The 23954-nt window shown below is 43.7% G+C and overlaps 1 protein-coding gene across 1 annotated transcript in view; it reads right to left on the bottom strand.

The window, feature by feature from the left end:
- The window catches only part of LOC116980481, a 105141-nt gene that overhangs the window by 44610 nt on the left and 36577 nt on the right, over positions 1 to 23954 (bottom strand). Inside the window, exons 4-8 of the mRNA XM_033032749.1 lie at positions 18586 to 18672; positions 17312 to 17386; positions 9901 to 10002; positions 5075 to 5627; positions 44 to 247 (exon numbers count right to left, since the gene is read on the bottom strand). Of these exons, the coding sequence (XP_032888640.1) occupies positions 44 to 247; positions 5075 to 5627; positions 9901 to 10002; positions 17312 to 17386; positions 18586 to 18672 (1021 nt within the window). The remainder of the gene's footprint in view (positions 1 to 43; positions 248 to 5074; positions 5628 to 9900; positions 10003 to 17311; positions 17387 to 18585; positions 18673 to 23954) is intronic.

Below are 23954 nucleotides of genomic sequence, written 5' to 3'. Positions count from 1 at the left end.
AGGTGAAATCCCATTCTGAGTGCAGAAGAGTAATTAAGCTCACCTCTCACAGCTGCAAGTTTGTTTGGATCCAGTGACTTCAGCCCATACTGTTTGTTTCCCAGAACACTACTTGATACAAGAACCTCATCGGTGAACAGATTCCTAGCCAAATAACGTGCTGCTAACTTTGGCTGTGTCTTCTGACTGGCCTTCAATATAAATGCACCAGGTATTTTAACATTGCGCAAGGGATTCCCCAGAAATCCTTAAGAAAAAGAGAAAATGAACCTTAGGATGATGTGAAACTTAGAATCAACTTCTCTCACAAACAAAATAAATTACAGTCACCGTGACTGGCAAGTTAAATTCAAACTTTTGACTCAAATTAATCCAATCTGGGTCTTTTCCAAGAAGGTCAATGCATTGAATTCCAACTTATACCATCATGCATTTGTTGTGAATGGATCTGCAGTGGAAATTATGTAGCCCTGGATCTTCCACTAACATACCAGGGAGCCATGAAACATGACGACAGAGATTATTTAGTCAGGCTGTTTCACCAGTTTATTCACAACCTCCATATTTCTCAGCAGACATCAATAGGATTCTTATCATAGGGAAGGACTACTACTGCTGGGATTCAAACTTAGAAATGATCCCAGGGCATGCATGCCTGATGCAGCAACTGATTTATTTACAATTAAGACAGGAATGTATAATGTACTCTCTTACAGCCATTCATTCTAGAATGCCATGTACACAGAACTGAACTTGCTCACTAACTAGCTTATCATCAAACTATGCTGAAGAGATTTTTTCTCCAATTGATATGTGCAAATTCCAGTGGTATCATGAAACACATGGGTTTGCATTGCCTATTACTGTCATTGGTCTCTGAATTACCTTATATTCAACAACTCAACCCAGCCTGTGACTTTCAGGAACATTGGTGAAGTTGTCTGTTAGTTTTTTAATTAGTAGTTTTATTTTTTTTAAGTGATGCCCGATCCTTCAAATTGTAATTTTGGGATGATATGGAATAATCTGTTTTTAAGCAGCATTTTTCCCTACAATAACATTCTGCCTCAAACTTATTTTATAGTGGTCTTCACTGTACATCTGTGTGGAGGCAGAGCTTTATTTCTAAGTGATGACAGATCCTTCAAATCCTATTATGTGAAATCAAAGTATTTTTATATTGCTGTCCTAATGTACATCGTGATCTGGAATAATGATACCAGATTTAATTTCACTGGATGGATATGGAATAATCTGTTGTTGAACAGATGTTGTTGAACAGCCATTTTTTCCCCTACTATTACATTCTGCCTCAAACTGATTTTAAAGTGATCTTCGCTGTGCAACTGTATTAAGGCTATCCAATTTCATTATCACAACTGATTTAACGACTTTTAAAATAGTCTGTTCCTTTCTCTTCCCCCTCTCCCCATCACTCCCAAGTAATTCCTTACACTGTGACTTAGTAGTTACTCAGGAAAACGAGTTTGGAGCATTGCCTCATCCCTCATCGACAATCAAGCCTAACACTCCTGTGCAGCATTGCTGAGATCTTGAACAATAACCTCACATGTTGGGTGTAAACTGGTCACTATTATACAACCTATCTAATTCCCCCTTTCAGTGAGATGGAAAGGAAAGTCACCAGGTAGATATTAGGTGGCCCATTCTGTTTCCTCAAAATTGACTTCATCCCAGTCTCTATATGGGGATAATTTGCTTACCAATCATCCATTTTTTTAGATTCATTTGTTCAATGTGAGTGGAACTGGCTAGGCCTTTCCTATTATCCTCAAGTGTCCTTAAAAAGACAATGGTGAGCTGTTCTCTTGAACTACTAAAGTTATTCTCGTGAAGATACTCCCGGTGCATCAGGTATGAATTAGATCCAGCAATAATGAAGGAACACTATTTTCCAAGATAAAGGGGTGTGCGATTTGGAGGGAATCCTGCAGGTAGTGCTATTCCCATGTGGCCCACTGCCCGTATCCCAGGTGGTGGAGGTTGTGGGTTTGGGAGGTTCAAGTAGCTTTGGAGAGTTGTAAATGCAGGAAAGTTTTAGATGCTTGGAGACATTTAAAGAGATGGTAGATTTTTTTTGAAATATTATGGAATTGTGTTATGTGAGCAACAGAAAAGAGGATGGGGCAGGGCAACCAAGATCATATTGAATCGCACAGCACTTATGACCTTATTGTCTGTGAGGTTTTAAAGCTTTGACCTTCAATTTGATTAGTTGAAGTTATTTGTCTATTGAACAAAGATACAGTAATTCAACCAAATGTTGCACATGGACTTTCCTTTCCTTTCTGCAGACCCAGGCGCTGTGCATTTGGAATATTTGTCTGCTATGAGATGGCGAGCACTATAATTTGCACTGTAACTAGCCTGCTACTCATTTTGTGAATAGCCTTTAAATACCACTGTCACTGCAGGCCTGTTAGAATGGGAAAAAATGGAAATCACAAGTCATATGATTCTATTCAACAGTATGGAAGGTAAGTTAGAATAAGCGAGTTTGGTATTCCGACTGTGCATGCCCAGTTCAAGGGTCACTATGCATTGACTGCCCTGGAAACCATCTCCAACAATGATTACATCTAATTTGCAGTAGTTTTGCATAGGTTCAGAGTTGAGAGGTCCAAATGTGGTTATGTACTTGGAATAAGCGAGTTTGCTATTCCGACTGCTTCTGACTGCGCATGCCCAGGTCAAAGGTCACTATGCATAAGCAACCCTGGAAAGCAGTGGAGCTGTGGACCGTCATTCCTTCTGTTTTTTCCAGCTTTGATTCTTCTAGGTAAGAAAATACGGCTTTCAAACTAAGAAATAGTTGTATTTATTGTTCCTTTGTTAAAAGGTAAGATTATTTTGTCGTTTTTATTGTTTTATTATGCTTTTGTGAGTGAGCGAGATCTTGCTCGTCCGTGGTCGGTGTCGGGCCCGGGTCTGTTGAGTTGCTGCTGGGTCGTCCCTGTCCCCTCCCGGGTACCTCGTCCCTGTCCCCTCCCGGGTACCTCGTCCCTGTCCGGGGGCGGCTGGAGGTGTCGGGTCGGGCTTGCAGCCGGCGCTGGGAGAAGGTTGAGTTGCTGCAACACTTTGTAGTATGGCTGGTGCTCGGCTTGTGCCGATCAGGATGGCTGGCGGTCCCCGGCCTGTCGGGGAGCGGGGTTGGGCTGGAGTTGCCGCTTCTTATCCGTGGTGTCTGTGGACCTGCGACCGCTGGTGTCGTCGGTCCGAGGCTGTTGGTTGGCCCGGCGGGAATTGAGATGGGGTTGGCGCTTCTCCGCGCTGGCTGTGACCGACGACACCAGCGGCCCCAGGCCCACAGCCAGCACGGATAAGAAGCGCCAACTCCAGCCCAACCTCGCTCCCCGATGCCGGCGAAAGCCAAGCATCAGCAATATCACAAAGCACTGCAGCAACTCAGCCTCTTCCCCGCACCAGCTGCAAGCCCGGCCCAACACCTCCGGCCACCCCCAGAAAGGGACGAGACACCCGGGAGGGGACGGGGACGACCCAGCAGCGAGTCAACAGACCCGGGCCCGACACCAACCACAGAAGAGCACGATCTTGCTCACTCTCCAAAGCATAATAAGGCAATAAATACGACAAAATAATCTTACCTTTTAACAAAGGAACAATAAATGTAACAATTTCAGTTTGAAAGCAGTGTTTTCTTACCTAGAAGAATCAAAGCTGGAAATAATGGGAGAAATGAAGGTCCACTGCTTCACTGTTCCATTGCTTTACAGGGCTGCTTTTGCATAGTGACCTTTGACCTGGTCATGCGCAGTCGGAATAGCGAACTCGCTTATTCCAAGTACATCAAATCATTTGGACGTCTCAACTCTGAACATATGCAAAACCACTGCAAATTAGATGTAATCATTGTCTTTTGTTCAGGGGTGTCCGGGGTTAGAACAGGCAGGAGAATGGGGTGAGGAGAGAAAGATAGATCAGCCATGATTGAATGGCGGAGTAGAGTAGATGGGCCGAATATCCTAATTCTGCTCCTATCACTTATGACTTTATATCAAATGTGCATGAATGTAGCACTAGTTACTTCATTGCACGTGTTCATTTCTATTTTTATTTACCCATACCATTTCAATATATTATTAACTTCCACCTCAATTCTTTTTGGTATTTCTTGGATCATAAATTCTAATGGTAAAAAATGAACATCAAAACAATTTTTAAAAAAAGGTGGTACAGTGTTGAGAGCTGTTCCTTCACAGCTCCAGCGATTTAGGTTCAATCCTGACCTCTGGTGCAGTTTGTACAACCATCCTGTGACCCAGTGTTTCCTTTGCGTGCTCCAGTTTCCGCTAACAGTGGGACATGTGCGATAATTTGTTAACTGGCCACTTTATATTTCCTCTACTGTACGGTCGAGAGGTACAGTCTGGAGGGAGTTGATAGGAATATGGGGAGAATAAAATAAATTTTCACCATGGGTGCTTGATAGTCATAATGGTCTCAAGGGTATGTTTCTGTTCTGTATGGCATTACGGTTCAAATTGTAGATGAACTAGTGCTCAGCTTCTCTGACAGTATTAGAGTATGTAAGTACCTCATGATCATCAGTCATTTGATCCTGTTCCAATGAACAAGAAATACAAACGTGGAGCAAGCTTGTGAAGCAAATATACAATGGACTCCATCTTTTCAACAGGGGAAGCTTACAGCACGTCAAATCATCTTATAGATAAATATTCAATGGCACAAGAATATAGTATTTCTCTGCTGAAAATTGAAAGCTTAAAGAAAAGTAAGCTTATTTGTTGTGGAATAGCATGATTATGGTCAGTATTATTAGGCGAAAGTATAAAATTCATCAAGTTATTTTACTTTACTGAGGGCTAACACATTTATCCATGCAATGGAACAAAGGACAGAGAGATGTAATGGGGTTCTCGTTCATACAGTTAACAGAAATTCCAAATTTGCCTATAATAACATGACTGAACTAATGCATGGTGCCATGATAAAGTCTCTTTTGCTCCTATTTATTAAAAAAATAGTTTGAAACGAAAAAGTGACTTGCTATATAAAAGCAGTTCTGACTTACCAAAGCTATTCTTTGAAAGATCAAAGGATGACTCCTCCAGCATCGGATCCTTTTTCAAAGGCTCCACATTATTACAATGATCAGCTGAGGGATCAATGTTCTCGTGAGCATTTTCTATGGTTTGCAAAGTTTTTTTAATTTCTAGCTGTTGAAGCACTGGTCGCTGACCATGGTGGTTCAGTAGCTTGTTCATTCTATATGTTGCTGGTGTGTATTGCAGCCCCTGGCCTGGTTGCTGAAGTTCTGGTTTTAGGGCCAGGCGTTGTAGCACTTGACCATGCACAGCTGAGTTAGTCGGTGGCATCACATTTTCCAGGATCTGCTCCGTCGGATGAAAGACTGCAGATTCATTTGGCTTCTCGTTAACTATCATATCAGCAACATCTTCTTCATCCTGAATTACTATAGGATCATTAGAGTAATTTGGCTCACTCTGACAAGAGATGTTGGGGCAAGTAATTTTCTTCTTTCGCATATTCACAGCAGACTTCAGTACCATTTTCCTCTTCAAGGTCTGATTATAACCATTGGAAAGAGATGCTAAAACTTGCCTCTACAGTAAACATAAAAGCATTGAGTTAATGTAAGCCATTTTAGCTTTAACAGGAAAGGAGGAGCAGACTGGTGCTCCTTTCTGTAGAAAATTGGAAGTTGGAGAAGGGGTGGGTGCAGGAACAGGGTGGGTGGGGACCAGGCACGTGCTGTCAGGGTAGGCAAGGTAGGCACTGCCTCCCCTGACTAAAATTATAAAATGATAATTATTAAATAAATAGTAAAGGCACGGGAGAATTATGCCTACCCAAGAGATAAGGAGCTCCTTTTACAGTGTGTGGGGAGTCTGGCCAGGGGTAAAGTTGGGCAGGAGCGTTGAGAAGGAGGGGGTCGATGATCATGCCAGCAACCAGCTGAAGAGTGGCTCAGCGGGTGATGGATAACAGGACAGCGGGCGGTGGAGCTTACTCCATGTGTCAGTGTGAGTAACCTCAATTGGTCCCTTGTTCGCACTGACACAGGAGTACGCTCCACTGCCCGCTAACCCGCTCCACTCTATGATCTTTGCTTTTGAGCTAGTCCCCTCACTGTTCAGACGGAGAGCACTGCCAGAGGTGAGCGGGATGGTAGAAGGCGCTGAGATCCCGGCAGCCGCTCGTAGCCACACGAGCTCCTTCCCTCCCCGGCCACAATGCGGTGACTCCACTCCTGGAGCGCCGCGGCAGCGGTGAGTGAGTGGGTTACTGGCATGATCCCCGACCCTCTCCTTCTCTCCTGCCCTCCCCGCAACTTTACCCCTGGACAGACTCTCCACACGCTGTGAAAGGAACTATCCCCCCAATTGGTCCTTGAACTAGTATTGTCATTCAATAAGATCACAACTGATTCAACTTGTCCCGGTGTGCTCCCCTTTTTCCCACCATCTCTCCACCTGCCGTCACCCTCCACCCCCCACCCATTCAGTAATTCAGAATGAAGGAGATTTGGAAGCCTTGGGCAAATAGAATTATTACTTTCTTTATTTTTATTTTTTATTTTACGGAGAGGAGAACAATCTGCGCATGCGCGGTTTAAGATTTTTTAAAAAGCCGACTGACTGCCTACCCTGAGTAATTACTCACGGCACGTGCCTGGTAGGGACGGTGACCCTGCGAATACTTATAAGTCCATGAGGAGATTTGACAGGTTAGATGGAGAAAATGTTTCTGTGGGGATTGCAAAAGCAGGAGGTAAAGGTTGTATAAATCAAATAAATACAAATAAAGCCAACCAGGAATTAGGAAAAATATGATTGAATGTAGTAGCTAGAAGGCGATAATGCTTCTTTGTCTGGGTATTGCATGGTTACTTGCATAGCTTTGGAACAGAGAGCGCCCGGAAGTGGCGGCGCTGCCTGGCAGCTGCGGTTCGCCTGCAGTCCATCTGTTTTTTCTTTTTTTGTTGTTTTCTTTTGTCCTGTTTTAGTAAAATTTTAGTTTATTAGGTTGTGTATGCGTGTGTGGGGGGGGGGGGGGGGGGGGGGGGGGGGGGGGGGGGGGGGGGGGTGAAACATGTTTTTGGTCTCTTCCTTCGGGGGAATGTGACTTTTTCTTGTCGTATTCCCTTTCTCTGTCTCCGTCTGCGCTGAGGCCTAATGGCGGAGCTGGCAGCCTCCAACTGCGACCGACATCGAGGTTCCGGAGGCAGAGCCAGGACTTACCAGCGCGAGGCTGGCCGACTTCGGGGCTGTGGCGGCGCTGCGGCGTTCCGGTGGCGGTGACCCGACTTCGGAGGCTTGGCGCGGGCCCAGTGGATGACATCGTCGGGAGCTCGCAGGTCACAGGTTGGTGTCCTGTTTTTCCGGAGCTCCCACGGTAACAGCTTCGTCCGCTGGACTGGAGGGCGGCAGCTTCAACCACCCCGGGCCGCGGAGTTTGAACCGGCCCGTTCGCGGAGCTTGGATTCAGCCGCGGGACTTACTTACCATCACCCGGCGGGGTCACAACATCGGAAGCCTGGATCGCCTCAGCGCAGAGGGAGAACAAGCAGGGAAGAGACAGAGACTTTAAGACTTTTGCCTTCCATCACAGTGAGGAGGTGCCTGGTAAACTCACTGTGGTGGATGTTAATTTGTGTTTATTGTGTGTTTTTGTCATTTATTATTATATGTATGACTGCAAGGCACGACATTTCGTTCAGACCGAAAGGTCTGAATGACAATAAAGGAAATTAAATGTAATTCAATTCAAAAACGGAACCATAATTGCAGGTGGACGGCTTACAGCAAGAATTGTGATAATGCATATGGGTGTTTCCGTAAATACAGCACTCAATAGTGAAACTGAAGGTCTCCAAACTTCCAGGATATTTTTCTGTTTTTTTATGTAATATTCCCATTGATTCATATCCTGTATTTAAGTAGTAGTAGACCGGGGGAAAGGAGCGGCAACCTCGAGATCCTGGGGAGGTGAGGAGGGAGAGTGTGGGGTTTGAGGGAGAGGGGGGAAAGTGGGAGAGGTGAGGAGGGAGACTGGGGGAGAAGGGGGAATAGAGGGGGAGGAGGGGGAGGTAGGGAGTGGGGAATACCTGGGGAGGTGAGGAAGGAGAGTGGGGGGATTGAGGGAGAGGAGGGGGTAGGGAAGAAGAGGGGGGAAAGTGGGGAGGTGAGGAGGGGGAGGAAGTGAGTGGGGAATAGAGGGAGAGGACTGTGGGGGAGGTGAGGAGGAATAGTGGGAGGTGAGGAGTTGGAGTGGTGGGGGGGATAGAGGGATGGGGGGTAGGGAGGGGAGAGGAGTTATGGAGGGAGGGAGTGTAGATCAAACAGTATTGCTGATTTGATCCGTATCTGATTTTACACAACCATCTGGTGGAATGCGGGCAGCCATGTTAGTTAGTTTAACTTATGACTCGGAGCAAACAGTACTCATTTTGATGGTCTCTATATGTATTCTAATTAAAGTACTTGTTATGATACATAACGACTCTGTATCAATAGTAATTTGCACAGGGAGGGAGGGAGTGACTGAGGGTAGGGGAAAGGAGAGGTGAGGGAGGGGCACGCAAGGAGGAAAAGGAGCGGCACCCTCGAGATCCTGGGGAGGTGAGGAGGTAGAGTGGGGGGATTGAGGGAGAGGGGGTAGGGACGGAGAGGGGGGAAAGTGGGAGAGATGAGGAGGGAGAGTATGGGAGGAGGGGGAATAGAGGGAGAGGAGTGGGGGAGGTAGGGAGTTGGGAATAGAAGGAGAGGGGGGCAGTGGGGGAGGTGAGGAGGGATAGTGGGGGAGATAGGGGGAGGTAAGGAGTGGGGGATAGAGGAATAGGAGGGGGTAGGGAGGGGAGAGGAGTTATGGAGGGAGGGAGTGACTGAGGGTCGGAGAAAGGAGAGGGAGGGAATGGGATGGGGAGGAGGAGAGGGGGAAGAAGAGGGAGGATGAAGAGGAGGGGGAGGGAGTGCTGGGATATGAGGGGACATGAGCCGCGCATGCGCAGTTGGGGGCTATCGGTGAGTAGTGGAATATTGCGTTGGGGGAACAGGTGAGTGGTGGAATACTGCATTGGGGAACGGGTTGCATTGGGGGACCAGGCCTCCAGTGTGACAGGGATCCAAAGGGTCCCACTTAGTCCAGTAGATGATAAAAATGAAATGCCTAAAAGGTGAAGAATGTATTAGAAACATGCAACCTGGATCAGGAAGAGTTGATGTTTATGTTAGGACGAGAGACAAAGAGAGCAGCTTAAAGATCCCATCACACAGGTAGACAATGTGATGGAGTCATTGAACATGAGGCAAGGTGCCCACTTGGGTACACATCCATTTCTCTCCCTCTCCCATTCCCCTTTCTCTTGCACCTACATCACTTTCTCTGGCCTCATATTTTCCGCTTCTTTTCTCCTTATTTCACAGCCTTTTCGTCTCTGGCCTTTGTCCACCCATCTGCCAATCAATCCCCCTCAAGTGTTCTCAGGGATGTTGCCTGGTCCGCTGAGTTACTCCAGCACCTTGTATTTTTTGCTCAAATTACCACTATCTTTACTGCCTTCTTTCTACATCTCATTCATACACCGATAAGCATAACCACATTAACAAAGATGAGCCACTCTGGGACAGCACATGGTGAGAAAAGTTTGTTATGAGTTGTCTGCAGAAATACAGGTTAAACAAAGAATTGAAAGATGGAGCAGCAGGTGCAAGCGGCAGTGAGTTAAACAATTAGGATCTCAATTGCCTAGTCACATTATCAGCAAGCAATTCAGCACCAGTTCATGAGGGTAAACAGCGAGCAAACATATTTTGTTTCAAAATGGTTGAGCATTTAAATCTGGAAGCTGATACCTTTTGTGCAAGGTATACTCACCTGTTTAGCAAAGTATCTTGTTTTTCCTTGACGCAGATCTGATACTTTTCTTTGAATGAATTCCACTTTTTTGTCCAGTCTTCGGATAGCAGAATATATAACCTGCATGAATAAAATAAATATCTGTAAATTAACAATCATAATACACCAAAGGTTGGTTTTGAAGTCAAAATAAATGTTATTTCATTCATTCGCAATTCTGACTCCAAATCTCGCTGCTTGGTAGTAAAATGTGAAGACTTGTTCCTTCCACATTCAGTTCCATTTTTTAAAATTATAGAATTCTCCCACCCACGACCAACCTGCAGTGCCCTCCATAAGACCCATCATTTATTTATTTGCCTCTATACTCCACAATTTGAGATTTGTAACAGAACAAAATCACATGTGGTTAAAGTGCACATTGTCAGATTTTAATAAAGGCCATTTTAATACATTTTGGTTTCACCATGTAGAAATTACAGCAGTGTTTATACATAGTCCCCCCATTTCAGGGCACCATAATGTTTGGGACACAACAATGTCATGTAAATGAAAGTAGTCTTGTTTAGTATTATGTTGCATATCCTTTGCATGCAATGACTGCTTGAAGTCTGTGATTCATGGACATCACCAGTTGCTGGGTGTCTTCTCTGGTGATGGCCAGGCCTGTATTACAGCCATGCTTGTGCTTGTTTTAGGGTATATTCCCCTTCAGTTTTCTCTTCAGCAGATAAAATGCATGCTCAATTGGGTTCAGATCGGGCGATTGACTTGGCCACTCAAGAATTGACGATTTTTTAGCTTTGCAAAACTCCTTTGTTGCTTTAGCAGTATGTTTGGGATCATTGTCTTGCTGTAGAATAAACTGCCGGCCAATGTTTTGAGGCATTTGTTTGAACTTGAGCAGATAGGATGTGTCTATACACTTCAGAATTCATTATGCTATTATCATCAGCAGTTAGAGTCATAGAGTGATACAGTGTGGAAACAAGCTCTACGGTCCAACTCAACCACACCGGCCAACAATGTCCCAGCTACCCTAGTCCCACTTTCCTGCGTGGGTCCATAACCCTCCAAACCTGTCCTATCCATGTACCTGTCCAACTGTTTCTTAAACGATGGGATAGTCCCAGCCTCAACTACCTCCTCTGGCAGCTTGTTCCATACATCCACCACCCTCTGTATGAAAAAGTTACCCCTCGGATTCCTATTAAATCTTTCCCCCTTCACCTTGAACCTATGTCCTCTGGTCCTCGATTCCCCATACTCTGGGTAAAAGACTGTGCATCTACCCAATCTATTCCTCTCATGATTTTGTATACCTCTAGAAGATCTCCCATCATCCTCCTACGTTCCATGGAATAGAGACCCAGCCTACTCAACCTCTCCCTATAGCTCACACCCTCTAGTTCTGGCAACATCCTCGTAAATCTTTTCTGAACCCTTTCTAGCTTGACAATATCTTTCCTATAGCACGGTGCCCAGAACTGAACACAATATTCTAAATGCGGTCTCACCAACGTCTTATACAACTGCAACATGCCGCCCAACTTCTATACTCAATACTCTGACTGATGAAGGCCAAAGTGCCAAAAGTCTTTTTGACGACCTTATCTAGCTGCGACTAAACCTTCAAGGAACCATGCACGTATTCCTAGATCCCCCTGCTCTACAACACTACCCAGAGGCCTACCATTTACTGTGTAGGTCCTGCCCTTGTTCGACGTCCCAAAATGCAACACCTCACACTTCTCTGTATTAAATTCCATCAACTATTCCTCCACCCACCTGGCCAATCGATCTAGATCCTGCTGCAATTGTTCACAACCATCTTCACTATCTGCAAAACCACTAACTTTTGTATCATCAGCAAACTTGCTAATCTTGCCCTGTATGTTCTCATCCAAATCATTGATGTATTTGACAACAGTAACAGGCCCAGGGTTCGGTCCCTGTGGCACACCACTAGTCACAGGCCTCCATTCTGAGATGCAACCTTCCACCATCACCCTCTGCTTCCTTCCATGGAGCCAATTTGCTATCCATTCGGCTATCTCTCCTTTGATCCCATGCAATCTAACCTTCCAGAGCAGCCTACTATGCGGCACCTTGTTGAACGCCTTACATGTACACAACATCTACAGTTCTGCCTTCATCAACCTTTGTTGCTCACGTCTTCAAAAAAATCAATCGGATTTATGACACGAACTCCCACGTACAAAACCATGCTGACTGTGCCTAATCAGCCCTTGCTCATCCAAATGCCTGTATATCCTATCCCTCAGAATACTCTCCAGTAACTTACCAACTACAGCAGTTAAGCTCACCTGCCTATAAGTTCCCAGCATTTTCCCTGCAGCCCTTCTTGAAAAGAGGCACAACATTTTCCACCCTCCAATCCTCTGGCATCTCTCATAAATTTCAACCAGGGCTCCCGCAATTTCCTCTCTAGTTTCCCGCAATGTCCTCGGATATATCTGATCAGGCCCCAGAGATCTGTCTACCTTCAAACACGACAGTACCTTTAGTACTTCCTTGACGGTAACCCTGACTGCTCTCATGACACTTCCAGTGACTGCTCCAATTTCCTCCGCCCTACTGTCTTTCTCCTCGGTAAATACAGAGGACCTTGAGGACCTTGCCCATCTCCTGTGGCTCCACACAGAGGTGATCGCTTTTATTCCTGAGAGGTCCCACTCTCTTTCTAGTCACCCTTTTCCCCTAATGTATTTATAAAATCTTTTGGGATTGTCTTTTATGTTACCCGCCAGAGCTATCACCTATTCCCTTTTTTGCCCTTCTGATCTCCCTTTTAAGTTTGCTCTTTAGTTCCCAAAACTCCTCCTGGGATGCACTTGACCCCAGCTGCCCATATCTGTTCCATGCATCCTTCTTGTTTTTGAATAACGTCTTACTTGCCCTAATCAACCAAGCTTCCTTACGCTTGCCTGCTTCAGCTGTCACCGGTTTATACAGACATTTTCAACCAGTCCCTGCAAACATGTACTGTCTCTGCCTGCTTCAGTCTCCACTATTGTCCCTTTACCCAAAAAGGGAAGGATTACTTGTCTTAATGACTACAGGCCTATCACACTGACCTCTGTAGTCATGTGTGCAGTTTTGGTCCCCTAATTTGAGGAAGGACATTCTTGCTATTGAGGGAGTGCAGCGTAGGTTTACAAGGTTAATTCCCGGGATGGCGGGACTGTCATATGCTGACAGAATGGAGCAGCTGGGCTTGTACACTCTGGAGTTTAGAAGGATGAGAGGGAATCTCATTGAAACATATAAGATTGTTAAGGGCTTGGACACGCTAGAGGCAAGAAGCATGTTCCCGATGTTGGGGGAGTCCAGAACCAGGGGCCACAGTTTAAGAATAAGGAGTAAGCCATTTAGAATGGAGATGAGGAAACACTGTTTCTCACAGAGAGTGGTGAGTTTGTGGAATTCTCTGCCTCAGAGGGCGGTGGAGGCAGGTTCTCTGGATGCTTTCAAGAGAGAGCTAGATAGTGCTCTTAAAAATAGCGGAGATATGGGGAGAAGGCAGGAACGGGGTACTGATTGGGGATGATGAGCCATGATCACATTGAATGGCGGTGCTGGCTCGAAGTGCCAAATGGCCTACTCCTGCACCAATTGTCTATTGAAAGGCTTGTGCTGGCCAAGCTGAAAAATATCACGATCCCCGTTGGATCCTAGGCAGTTTGCATATCGGGCCAATAGATCTGTGGATGATGCAGCCAACCTGGGCCTGCACTTCATCCTACAGCATCTAGACCGCCAGGGGACCTATGCGAGGATCCTGTTTGTTGATTTTAGCTCTGCATTCAACACCATTGTGCCAGAGCTACTACACTCCAAACTTTCTGAGTTGACTGTGCCTGAACCCCTCTGTCGGTGGCTCACCAGCTTCCTGACAGACAGGAAGCAGCATGTGAGGCTGGGAAAGCACATCTCGGAACCGCAAACACTCAGCATAGGAGCACCGCAAGGCTGCGTACTCTCTCCTCTCCTCTGCACCAAAGACTGCACCTCCACAGACACCTTTGACAAGCTTCTCAAGTTTGCGGACGACACAACCCTGATTGGATTGATCCAGGATGGGGAGGAATCTGCCTACAGACAGGAATTGTCACAGCTGGCGTCCTGATGCCATCGCAACAACCTGGTGCTCAATGCTCTTAAGACAGTGGAATTGTTTGTAGACTTTAGGAGAGCTCCCTCTCCCGTCACCCCACTCACCATCAACAACACCACAGTCACATCTGTGGAGTCTTTTAAGTTCCTGGGAACCATCATCTCCAAGGACCTTAAATGGGGGGCTACCATCGACTCCACAGTCAAAAAGGCACAACAGAGGATGTACATCCTACGGCAGCTAAGGAAGCACAATCTGCCACAGGCAATGATGGTCCAATTCTACACGGCCATCGTAGAGTCTGGTTTGGCCCAGCCACCAAGCACGACACCTGGAGGCTACAGCGAATCATCCGATCAGTAAAGAAGGTTATTGGCTGCAACCATCCCTCCATTGATGAACTGTACACTGCAAGGGCCAGGAAGCGAGCAGGCAAGAGCATCTCTGACCCGTCTCACCCTGGCCACAAACTCTTTGAATCACTTCCCTCTGGAAGGCGACTCCAGACTGTCAAAGCTGCCACAGCCAGACATAAAAACAGTTTTTATCCATGAGTAGTTGCTCCACTCAACAGCCAAAAATCTGTAGCCTCCCTTTGATCTGGTATTTTGTTGGTTCACATGCTTGATCAATGGTGTTTTATCATTAATGTTTTATTATTATTAATGTTTAGGGTTTTCTGAGTCATTCGTAACTGTCATTGTATGTCATGTTGTTACTTGTGGGCGGAGCACCAAGGCAAATTCCTTGTATGTGAATACTTGGCCAATAAACTTACTTTCTTACTTACTTCTAACGGGGACACACACATCCTCAGCTCTCTTCAATACACTTTTAAAAACATCCCACTTGGCCGACGTTCCTTTCCTCTTAAATAACCTGCTGCAGTTGAGCGAGACCTTCTCTCATACCCTCCTCATCCATAACTATCTTAAACCTAATCGAACCGTAGTCCCTTGTCCCAAAAGGCTCCTCCACCCCTGATCTAAACCCTTCATGCTATGATTTTCCCCGTCTATATTGGGAAAGTTGAAATCCACTGCTACAACAACCTTATTTGACCTACAGCTGTCTGCAATTTCCCGGCACATTGCTCGTCTAATTCCCGTTGATTATTCAGGGGTCTGTAGTATACCCCAAACAAATCATCCCTTTCTTGTTCCGCAGCTCCACCCATATAGCCTCACTAGACGAACCGTCCGTAATGTCACCTCTGAACACAGCCGTGACATCCTCCTAAACCAACAATGCAACCCCCCCTCCTCTTTTTTCCTCACCCCTGTCTCTCCTGAAGTTCCTGTACCCCGCAACATTGAGCTGCCAGTCCTGCCCCTCCCTTAGCCAGGTTTCAGTCATGGCTACAAAGTCCCAGTCGCTCGTACCTATTCACGTACAAACTCATCTGCCTTACCCGTCAAGCACCATGCATTAAAATACGTGCAGTTTAAACCAACCCTCCTTTCCTGCTTTTTGCCAATTTTGTCCATTAACCTTTCCCACACCACCCACCATACCAACTTCTAGCATCTCCTGTGCCTCTGTCCTGCACGAGATCCCACCCCCCTGCCAATCTTTAAACCCTTCCGTGTAGGATCAATGAAGATGTGGGCCAATACCTTCAGCTGCACCTATTTTCTCTGTTTCTATGAGATTTTGCAAGGTTATTAGGAAAGGGGAGGGTAGCAGAAGTAAATAATTTCTTTCTTGAACTATATTATCATGCGATTCTAACATTGATTTCATGCAAATGGGATCAAGGAACACTATTTCACATACACAAGTTATATTGTCTCCACTACATACTTGGTTCATATGGTAAACAAGTACAGAACTAGTAATGGCAGACAAACTATTAATCATCCTCAATGTCCCACTGATGAGGTTTTCACCTGGTTGAGATTGACTCTACTGGGCTAGAGGTCCAGTACAATTCCAAAGTCCACCTGTCCTATTCTTGGTTTTGTGATTAAAAATTAATGATTTGAAAAATGTGAATAGTGCATATCTGAGTTCCTGTACTGCAAAAGATAAATCTCCCATATATATATATATATATATATATATATGAGATAGAGAGGGAGAGAGAGTGGACACTTCTTTAGACTTGACCTCAATGTTGTGCCTTTAAACCCCATTCCAAAAGCTTAGAAGATGAAAAAAAGGGTAATCTTCTCTTCAATTATTCTACAAAGTAACGCCACCCCTCATCATATCTAGGTAGAGATTAATCATTTTGTAATTACTAATGGGCTGCAGCCTGTAGAATGGCTCTGCTCTCTGTTGGAAGTAACAGGAAATGGAGAGAGTGACACAGGAATACATGGATGATAGCCACGCTAAGCAAAGCTAAAAATTAAGCAAGCCACTGGGAGAGGCAGGATGGCTAATTTCTTTCAGTTACCAAATGGGCAGAAACTTGGTTAACGGATGTCTTTATCGATAGGTTTGAATAAATGGCAGGTGCCAGGACTTTTGCCATTTTACTGTTAGCAGACGGGATGGAAATAGTCCCACAGAAGCAGAAGGACTGCAAGGTAATCCAAACTTCCATTACTAAATGGAGATAATTATACACTAGAAAGATGGGATACAGAAGGGGCAAATAATTATCTGTAAATATTTTTTTTTAATTATGTGTGCATAAATATTCGAATTGAAACTTCATTTCTACAAATATTGCATTGCTCCTTAATTATGTGTGCAGCTGGTTTCTTGGCAGAGGACAGCTCTCCTTCTTATTAGCATCCTAAGATTCCCACATGTGTATAATTTAAAGTACAGTGGTGTAATGGGCCAGCCAGATGTTAATGTTCAACCACTGTATTATCCAAGCTTTTGTTTTGCTTTTAATTAAACAATTGTCTCGTCTTTGAAACGACAACCACTCAAAGTAAAATTCCAAAAGAAAGATGTCCATTATTAGGAAACTAAAGGAATATAAATAAACCAAGTCAGCAAGTCTGGAGCTAGGTGGATATAATTAGGTTCTACCCACCCTTCCCACAGGTGTATTTTTATAAGTTTACAAAATAGCGTATGTAAAAGGCAAGCACAAAAACATGAGTCTATCAGCATGGACAGTGGATTTGACTTATTCCAGAACACTCTGCCTTGTTTATGCTGTGGTGCAATTTCCATGGATTCATGATGGTTCATGAAGCAGAAGGCAGCCGCTTTAAGTATGCAATTAGTCAAATGTCCATCTTGCACAGGACATAAAGGGAAGCTAACTATTAATTTTTAAAGCCACACAAAACAGTTGGAAGGGTATTTAAATAGCCTTCTTCTTACCTGACAATAGTTGATAACTTCCATCAGTGAGGTTTGTTGACCTCCATTTTCAGAGCTATCCGACAAATCACTGGCCTGATTAATTAAAGTGCAAATATATTAATACCTTTTCTCAGTTCAATCTATGAAACATCATGTTATTAGAAAAATGTCCCACACCAGAAATTATAATTCCTTACAGATAATGCAAGTTGTGTCACAAGAAATCTCAGATGTTGGAAATTTGAGCAGAACATTAAGTGCTGAAGAAAGTCAGCGGGTCAGGCAGTATCTGTGGAGGGAATGATTAGATGCTATTTTGGGATCGGACATTTCATCACATTGTGTACCAACCTAGAACATTGTCTGTCCATTCCCTCCACAGATGTTGCCTGACCCGCGAAGTTCCTCCAGCACTTGTACTTTACATAAAGCAAGTCCCTTCCCTTCCAAGGAGAATACTGCACAAAGGGAATTTATGTAAAAGGAATATAATAATTAAGTGCTAGTTCTCAAAGTTTCTTGAGCTCTCTCTTGGAGTAGTTTCCCATTTGAAGTGAAAGTATGTGGCTGGCATAGCACTTATATGAACATATTTTAAGAGAGATCTGTTCCTATGCCAATAGGGACTCTTACATAATTTTACAGTGCATTGGAAGAGATTAATGATTGGAAGGGTAGACATGAGAAGGGTTCTATGTATTGGAAGCAGAGAAAACCAGGAAGTGGATAGAGGGCAAGAACAGGATGGAAGACCTGGAGGGAGTCTATTGTCCTCAGGGATCAGAAGTAGTGATGATGAACAAGCTGTGAGGTGGGGTTTAACGACAGCAGTAGACGGCAGCCCTTTTTGCAGCCACATGCAGGACCACGCACAGATCTGTCTGGTTTGGCCAAGTTACATTATTTCAGAAGGAGATAAACTATATTTTGTATTATGTAAATGAGGCAACCAGTTTCAGCTGCACACCATATTGAAGGCTTAGCAGTTTGTGTAACTAAATGCAGGTTCATCACATATTTCATCTGTTATTAATTAAAAAAAATATTTTATTGCCCATTCCTAGTTTTTCTTGAGAAGAGGATGTTAAAGTATTCTATCCCACACGATAGCAATATATTCAATTTCTACATATAGGATATCTAAGGCAGAAAATGTTCCAAGGCGTTTAATAATTTAAGTAACAAATAATAAATGAGGCCATTCTATGAACAGATGTCGAGGCCTAGAATGTGGTTTGGGAGAGGTAACTGAAAGCTTGGCAGTAAGAAATATGGTGTTGTTTCCTGCTTACATTATCTGGCATTGCATCAGATTCCTCATCGTAGTACTCTTCAAAATCTTCGTCATCTGATAGCCTCCTAAACGCAGGTGGTCTTACCTGGATAAACAGAGCAATGTATTGAAATATTACAGCAATGCATTAGGTGTCTGGGATTTGTGTTATTTGACACTGAAACTTCTGAAGGTGGAGCTGCAATGATTCTGTACGCCTAATTATTATAACCATATAATATAATAACCATATAACAATTACAGCACGGAAACAGGCCATCTCGACCCTTCTAGTCCGTGCCGAACACATAATCTCCCCTAGTCCCATATACCTGCGCTCAGACCATAACCCTCCATTCCTTTCCCATCCATATAACTATCCAATTTATTTTTAAATGATAAAAACGAACCTGCCTCCACCACCTTCACTGGAAGCTCATTCCACACAGCTACCACTCTCTGAGTAAAGAAGTTCCCCCTCATGTTACCCCTAAACTTCAGTCCCTTAATTCTCAAGTCATGTCCCCTTGTTTGAATCTTCCCTACTCTCAGTGGGAAAAGCTTTTCCACGTCAACTCTGTCTATCCCTCTCATCATTTTAAAAACCTCTATCAAGTCCCCCCTTAACCTTCTGCGCTCCAAAGAATAAAGCCCTAACTTATTCAACCTTTCTCTGTAACTTAGTTGCTGAAACCCAGGCAACATTCTAGTAAATCTCCTCTGTACTCTCTCTATTTTGTTGACATCCTTCCTATAATTAGGCGACCAAAATTGTACACCATACTCCAGAATTGGCCTCACCAATGCCTTGTACAATTTTAACATTACATCCCAACTTCTATACTCAATGCTCTGATTTATAAAGGCCAGCACACCAAAAGCTTTCTTTACCACCCTATCTACATGAGATTCCACTTTCAGGGAACTGTGCACAGTTATTCCCAGATCCCTCTGTTCACCTGCATTCTTCAATTCCCTACCATTTACCATGTACGTCCTATTTTGATTTATCTGCTCAACCTGTCATGCAACAATGGTTACACAATAGGCAACATGTGCTGAATATCTTTGTAAATTTGCCAAAGTGTACTGTTTTGCCTGGAAATTTGATAAATTAATAAAATTGGTAACCAGCTCCATTTTATGTCAAAAACCAAGGGTTAAGTTACATGTCACCAACACAAGCTTCATTTTATTCAAAAAACGAAGTAGTATTGATCCGTTCACTATTGCCATTTAGTTATTTTCCCTCGTATAGCAGCCATATTAGAAAGCTTAAACCCAAGATCACAAATCAGAGCTAGAGTGTGGCATTGACCATCATGGTATATTCCTTGTAATGCAAATAACAAGCATAGCTGTGACTTAATGGCCAGATTTTCCTATCCATCAATAGAGCTGGAGGATGGTTTCTACTTTGTCTCACATGCCCAAGATCTAGATTAAATGAAAGGTGAGATTGGATCAGTCTCATTGCATTGTATTCTGATCCTCTAATTACTCTACCGTGTCCCATTATTTTGTGGACACATTGAAGAAATTTGGTGAAGCAACATGATTTTAATCAATTTAAATGGTAAGCCATCTGTGGGACACTTACTTCAGCAAGGCTCACATCGATATCACCAACTTACTTTCACAAACAATGCAGCACTGAAGTTTTACCATATTGTATTAAAACATTGAACAGAGGAGGTATAGAGTCATACAACATGGAAACAGGCCCTTCGGCTCAATTCAACTATGCTGACCAAGATACCCCATCTAAGCTAGTTCCATATGTCCTAACCATGTATTTATCCGTATCTTTAAAATTATGTTATAGCATCTGCCTCAATACCTCCTCTGGCAGCTCATTTCATATACTCACCACCCTCTGAATGAAAAAAGGTTGCCCCTCAGGTTCCTATTAAATCTTTCCCTATTCACCTTAAACTTCTGTTCTCTGGTTCTAGATTCCCCCGAGTCTAAAAGATTCTGTGCATTCCCCCTCTCTATTCCTCACGTTTTTGTACACCTCTATATGATCACTACTCAGCCTCCTGCCTCCAAAGAATATAGTCCGAGCCTGCCCAACCTCTCCCTATAGCTCAGGGTTCGTTCTGGCAACATTTTCATAAATCTTCTCTGCACTCTTTCCAGCTTAATGACATCTTCCCTGTAACAGGGTAACCAAAACTGAACACAGTATTCCCAATGCGACCTCACCAACATCCTGTACATCACTGACATAACCTCCCAACTTCTGGCTGATGAAGGCCAATATACCAACTTACCTTTTTATCACCCTATCTACCTGTGACATCACTTTCAGGGATCTAACCATCCAGAGCAGCCTACCGTGTGGGAACTTATCAAAAGTCCATATAGACAACAGTTGCTGTTGTGCTCTTGTCAAACTTGGTTATTTATTCAAAAAACTCAAATCAAATTCATGAGACATGGTCTCTCATGTACAAAACCATGCTGACTATCCCTAATAAACTGCCTGCAATCTCTCAGCATATTTGTTCTAATTCCCATTGACTATTTTGGGGCCTATAGTGAGCAAGCTTCTGAGGTGAGCAAAGTCCAGTAAAGATTAAGATACCTCAAGAATATCTGAAAATTGATGTCTGTAAATACATGTACTGATATTCTGTCAGCTACTGAAGTTCAAGTTCAAGTGAGTTTATTGTCATGTGTTCCTGATAGGACAATGAAATTCTTGCTTTGCTTCAGCACGACAGAACAATAATAGGCATTGACTACAAAACACATGAATAAATAAACTGATAAAGTGCAAATAACAAATAATGGATTATTAATGTTCAGAGTTTTGTCCGAGCCAGGTTTAATAGCCTGATGGCTGTGGGGAAGTAGCTATTCCTGAACCTGGTCATTGCAGTCTTCAGGCTCCTGTACCTTCTACCTGAAGGTAGCAGGGAGATGAGTGTGTGGCCAGGATGGTGTGGGTCCTTGATGATACTGCCAGCCTTTTTGAGGCAGCGACTGCGATAAATCCCCTCGATGGAAGGAAGGTCAGATCCGATGATGGACTGGGCAGTGTTTACTACTTTTTGTAGTCTCTTCCTCTCCAGGGCGCTCAAGTTGCCGAACCAAGCCACAATGCAACCGGTCAGCATGCTCTCTACTGTGCACCTGTAGAAGTTAGAGAGAGTCCTCTTTGACAAACCGACTCTCCGTAATCTTCTCAGGAAGTAGAGGCGCTGATGGAGTGAGAAATAAACTTGGATTCTCTGAGGAGAAACTGAGATTTCAATCAAACAAAAACACTTCCAAAAGGAACCCAAATTGTTTTGCAATATGGCAACAGCATAAATGTTGGTCATTAATTGTTGCTTAGGGCCTCATGCAGATAGTTAGCTGCAATAGATCCGGTTGGCCTGCAGGGATACAGAACTTTGACCTTCTTGGTCTCGTCTCATAAGATATTGGGTCAGGTATTTCCTTCTTAATGTTCCAGGTCGAAGACCCTTCATCAGAATTGAACCAGCAAACCTTATCATCAGTTCTGCTTATCAGTGTTTCCAATGTTTTCTGCTTTCATTTCAGATTTCCAGCATTTGCATTTTGTTTGATTTTTATTAATTAGACTGCAGATGCAGTCTTGCACTCTGTTGTATCCTGTTTTCCATTGTCTGCAGCACTCCCGCTGCCACCAACACAAATATTTATGAAGATTCTAAATTAATCTACATTAACCAGAGTGGTTATTTGAAAATTTTAATCAGTTTCTCAAGTCAAGTTCCAATTAAGCTTATTCACCTGCACAAGCACTGCCCTTGAAATGTGTTATGGTCACTTACTTTTGGGATGTAATGCCCCTGTCCCACTTAGGAAACCTGAACGGAAACTTCTCAAGACTTTGCGCCCCACCCAAGGTTTCCGTGCGGTTCCCGGAGGTTGCAGGTGGTTGCTGGAGGTTGCAGGTAGTGGAAGCAGGTAGGGAGACTGAAAAAACCTTCGGGAACCGCACGGAAACCTTGGGTGGGGCACAAAGTCTCCAGAGGTTTCCGTTCAAGTTTCCTAAGTGGGACAGAGGCATTTGGAATACCATCATCCTAATTAAGGTGTTAGGAATGGAAGGCAATCACTTTGCCACAGATAAAAGGAAAAGTTTGAGGCCAATAACTTACAACAAGTTTGTGAATCTGCCAGTGAAACTAATAAAGATTCTGCAGGGGACTAGTTGCAAAGTACAAAAAATAATGGAGAGAAATCAACTTCAAACTGTGGAACATGTAAAATAGTTAATCTACACCAAACAGAATAATTTTAACTTTTGTGAACTCTATAATGGAATTGTAAATAATAAAATACATAATGGTTCTTGCTCCAGTAATGAAACAATTCTTGCTTCATTCTGAAGAAGGGTCATGACTCAAAATATAATCTATCAATTTATTTCCACAGATGCTGCTTGGCCTGATGAGTTGCTCCAGCATATTGATTTACACTTGCTCCAGTCATGTTGGAAATACACCAGAATGATGGTTGATTCGACACTCATGAAGCAACTAAAGTGGGAAGAGAAAGGGCCTCACCTATGTCGGATCTTTCACTGCTAGAGTTCCCAGATAGAACAGTTGGATACTATGCATTATCAGCACATGTATGTTATAATATTAGAAGATAGACACAAAAAGCTGGAGTAACTGAGCGGGACAGGCAGCATCTCTTGATAGAAGGAATGGGTGACGTTTTGGGTTGGGACTCTTTTTCAGACATTGGTTACGATACGATAGAACTTAGTTTAACCCAGGAGGGAAATTGATCTGCCAAAAGTCATAAAACACAAAATCCATGAAACATGAAATGAAAGTGACGAGTGGAAAGGATGGGGGATGTGCAAAGATTGGGTGGGGGGAAGTCAGCCTACCCCATGACAGAAGGGGGAGGAGTTGTATAGTTTGATAGCCACAGGGAAGAAGGATCTCCTGTGGCATTCTGCACTGCATCTTGCCAGCTTGCACACTTACTGCCAGCATTCACTCCTTCTGTGCTCCCATCTCAAACCTGGCTCAGAAAAGTCAAGTCACATCCTCTACTTCCAGTTCTCATGTCATTCTGTTCCATCAAATATTTACATCTACCAAAAAGGTGCATGGAATTGGGTGTGTCATTTGAATAAAATCGATTAGTACTGCTGGCTTCACTTCTGCACACTATAAAAAAAAGTACCTGGATTTGAAAACGTCAACATCCTGTGACATCCAAAAAGCTCTGTGGAATGAGCTCAAAAGGGTCACAATCTGTCATGCTAATCTTTAATGAAAGCTGTTGAACTGAGTGATAAAAGCATACACACCACCCACGAGGAAATCATGTGCTGTACAACATCAGTCACGCTTCAGCAAATCAATTGGCATTCGCAATGCCTAATGC

This window comes from Amblyraja radiata, chromosome 14, assembly GCF_010909765.2.
Source record: "Amblyraja radiata isolate CabotCenter1 chromosome 14, sAmbRad1.1.pri, whole genome shotgun sequence".
In the NCBI taxonomy this organism is placed as follows: Eukaryota; Metazoa; Chordata; class Chondrichthyes; order Rajiformes; family Rajidae; genus Amblyraja; species Amblyraja radiata.
The sequence above is the reverse complement of the archived record's forward strand: the minus strand, read 5'-3'. Positions and strand labels throughout refer to the sequence as shown.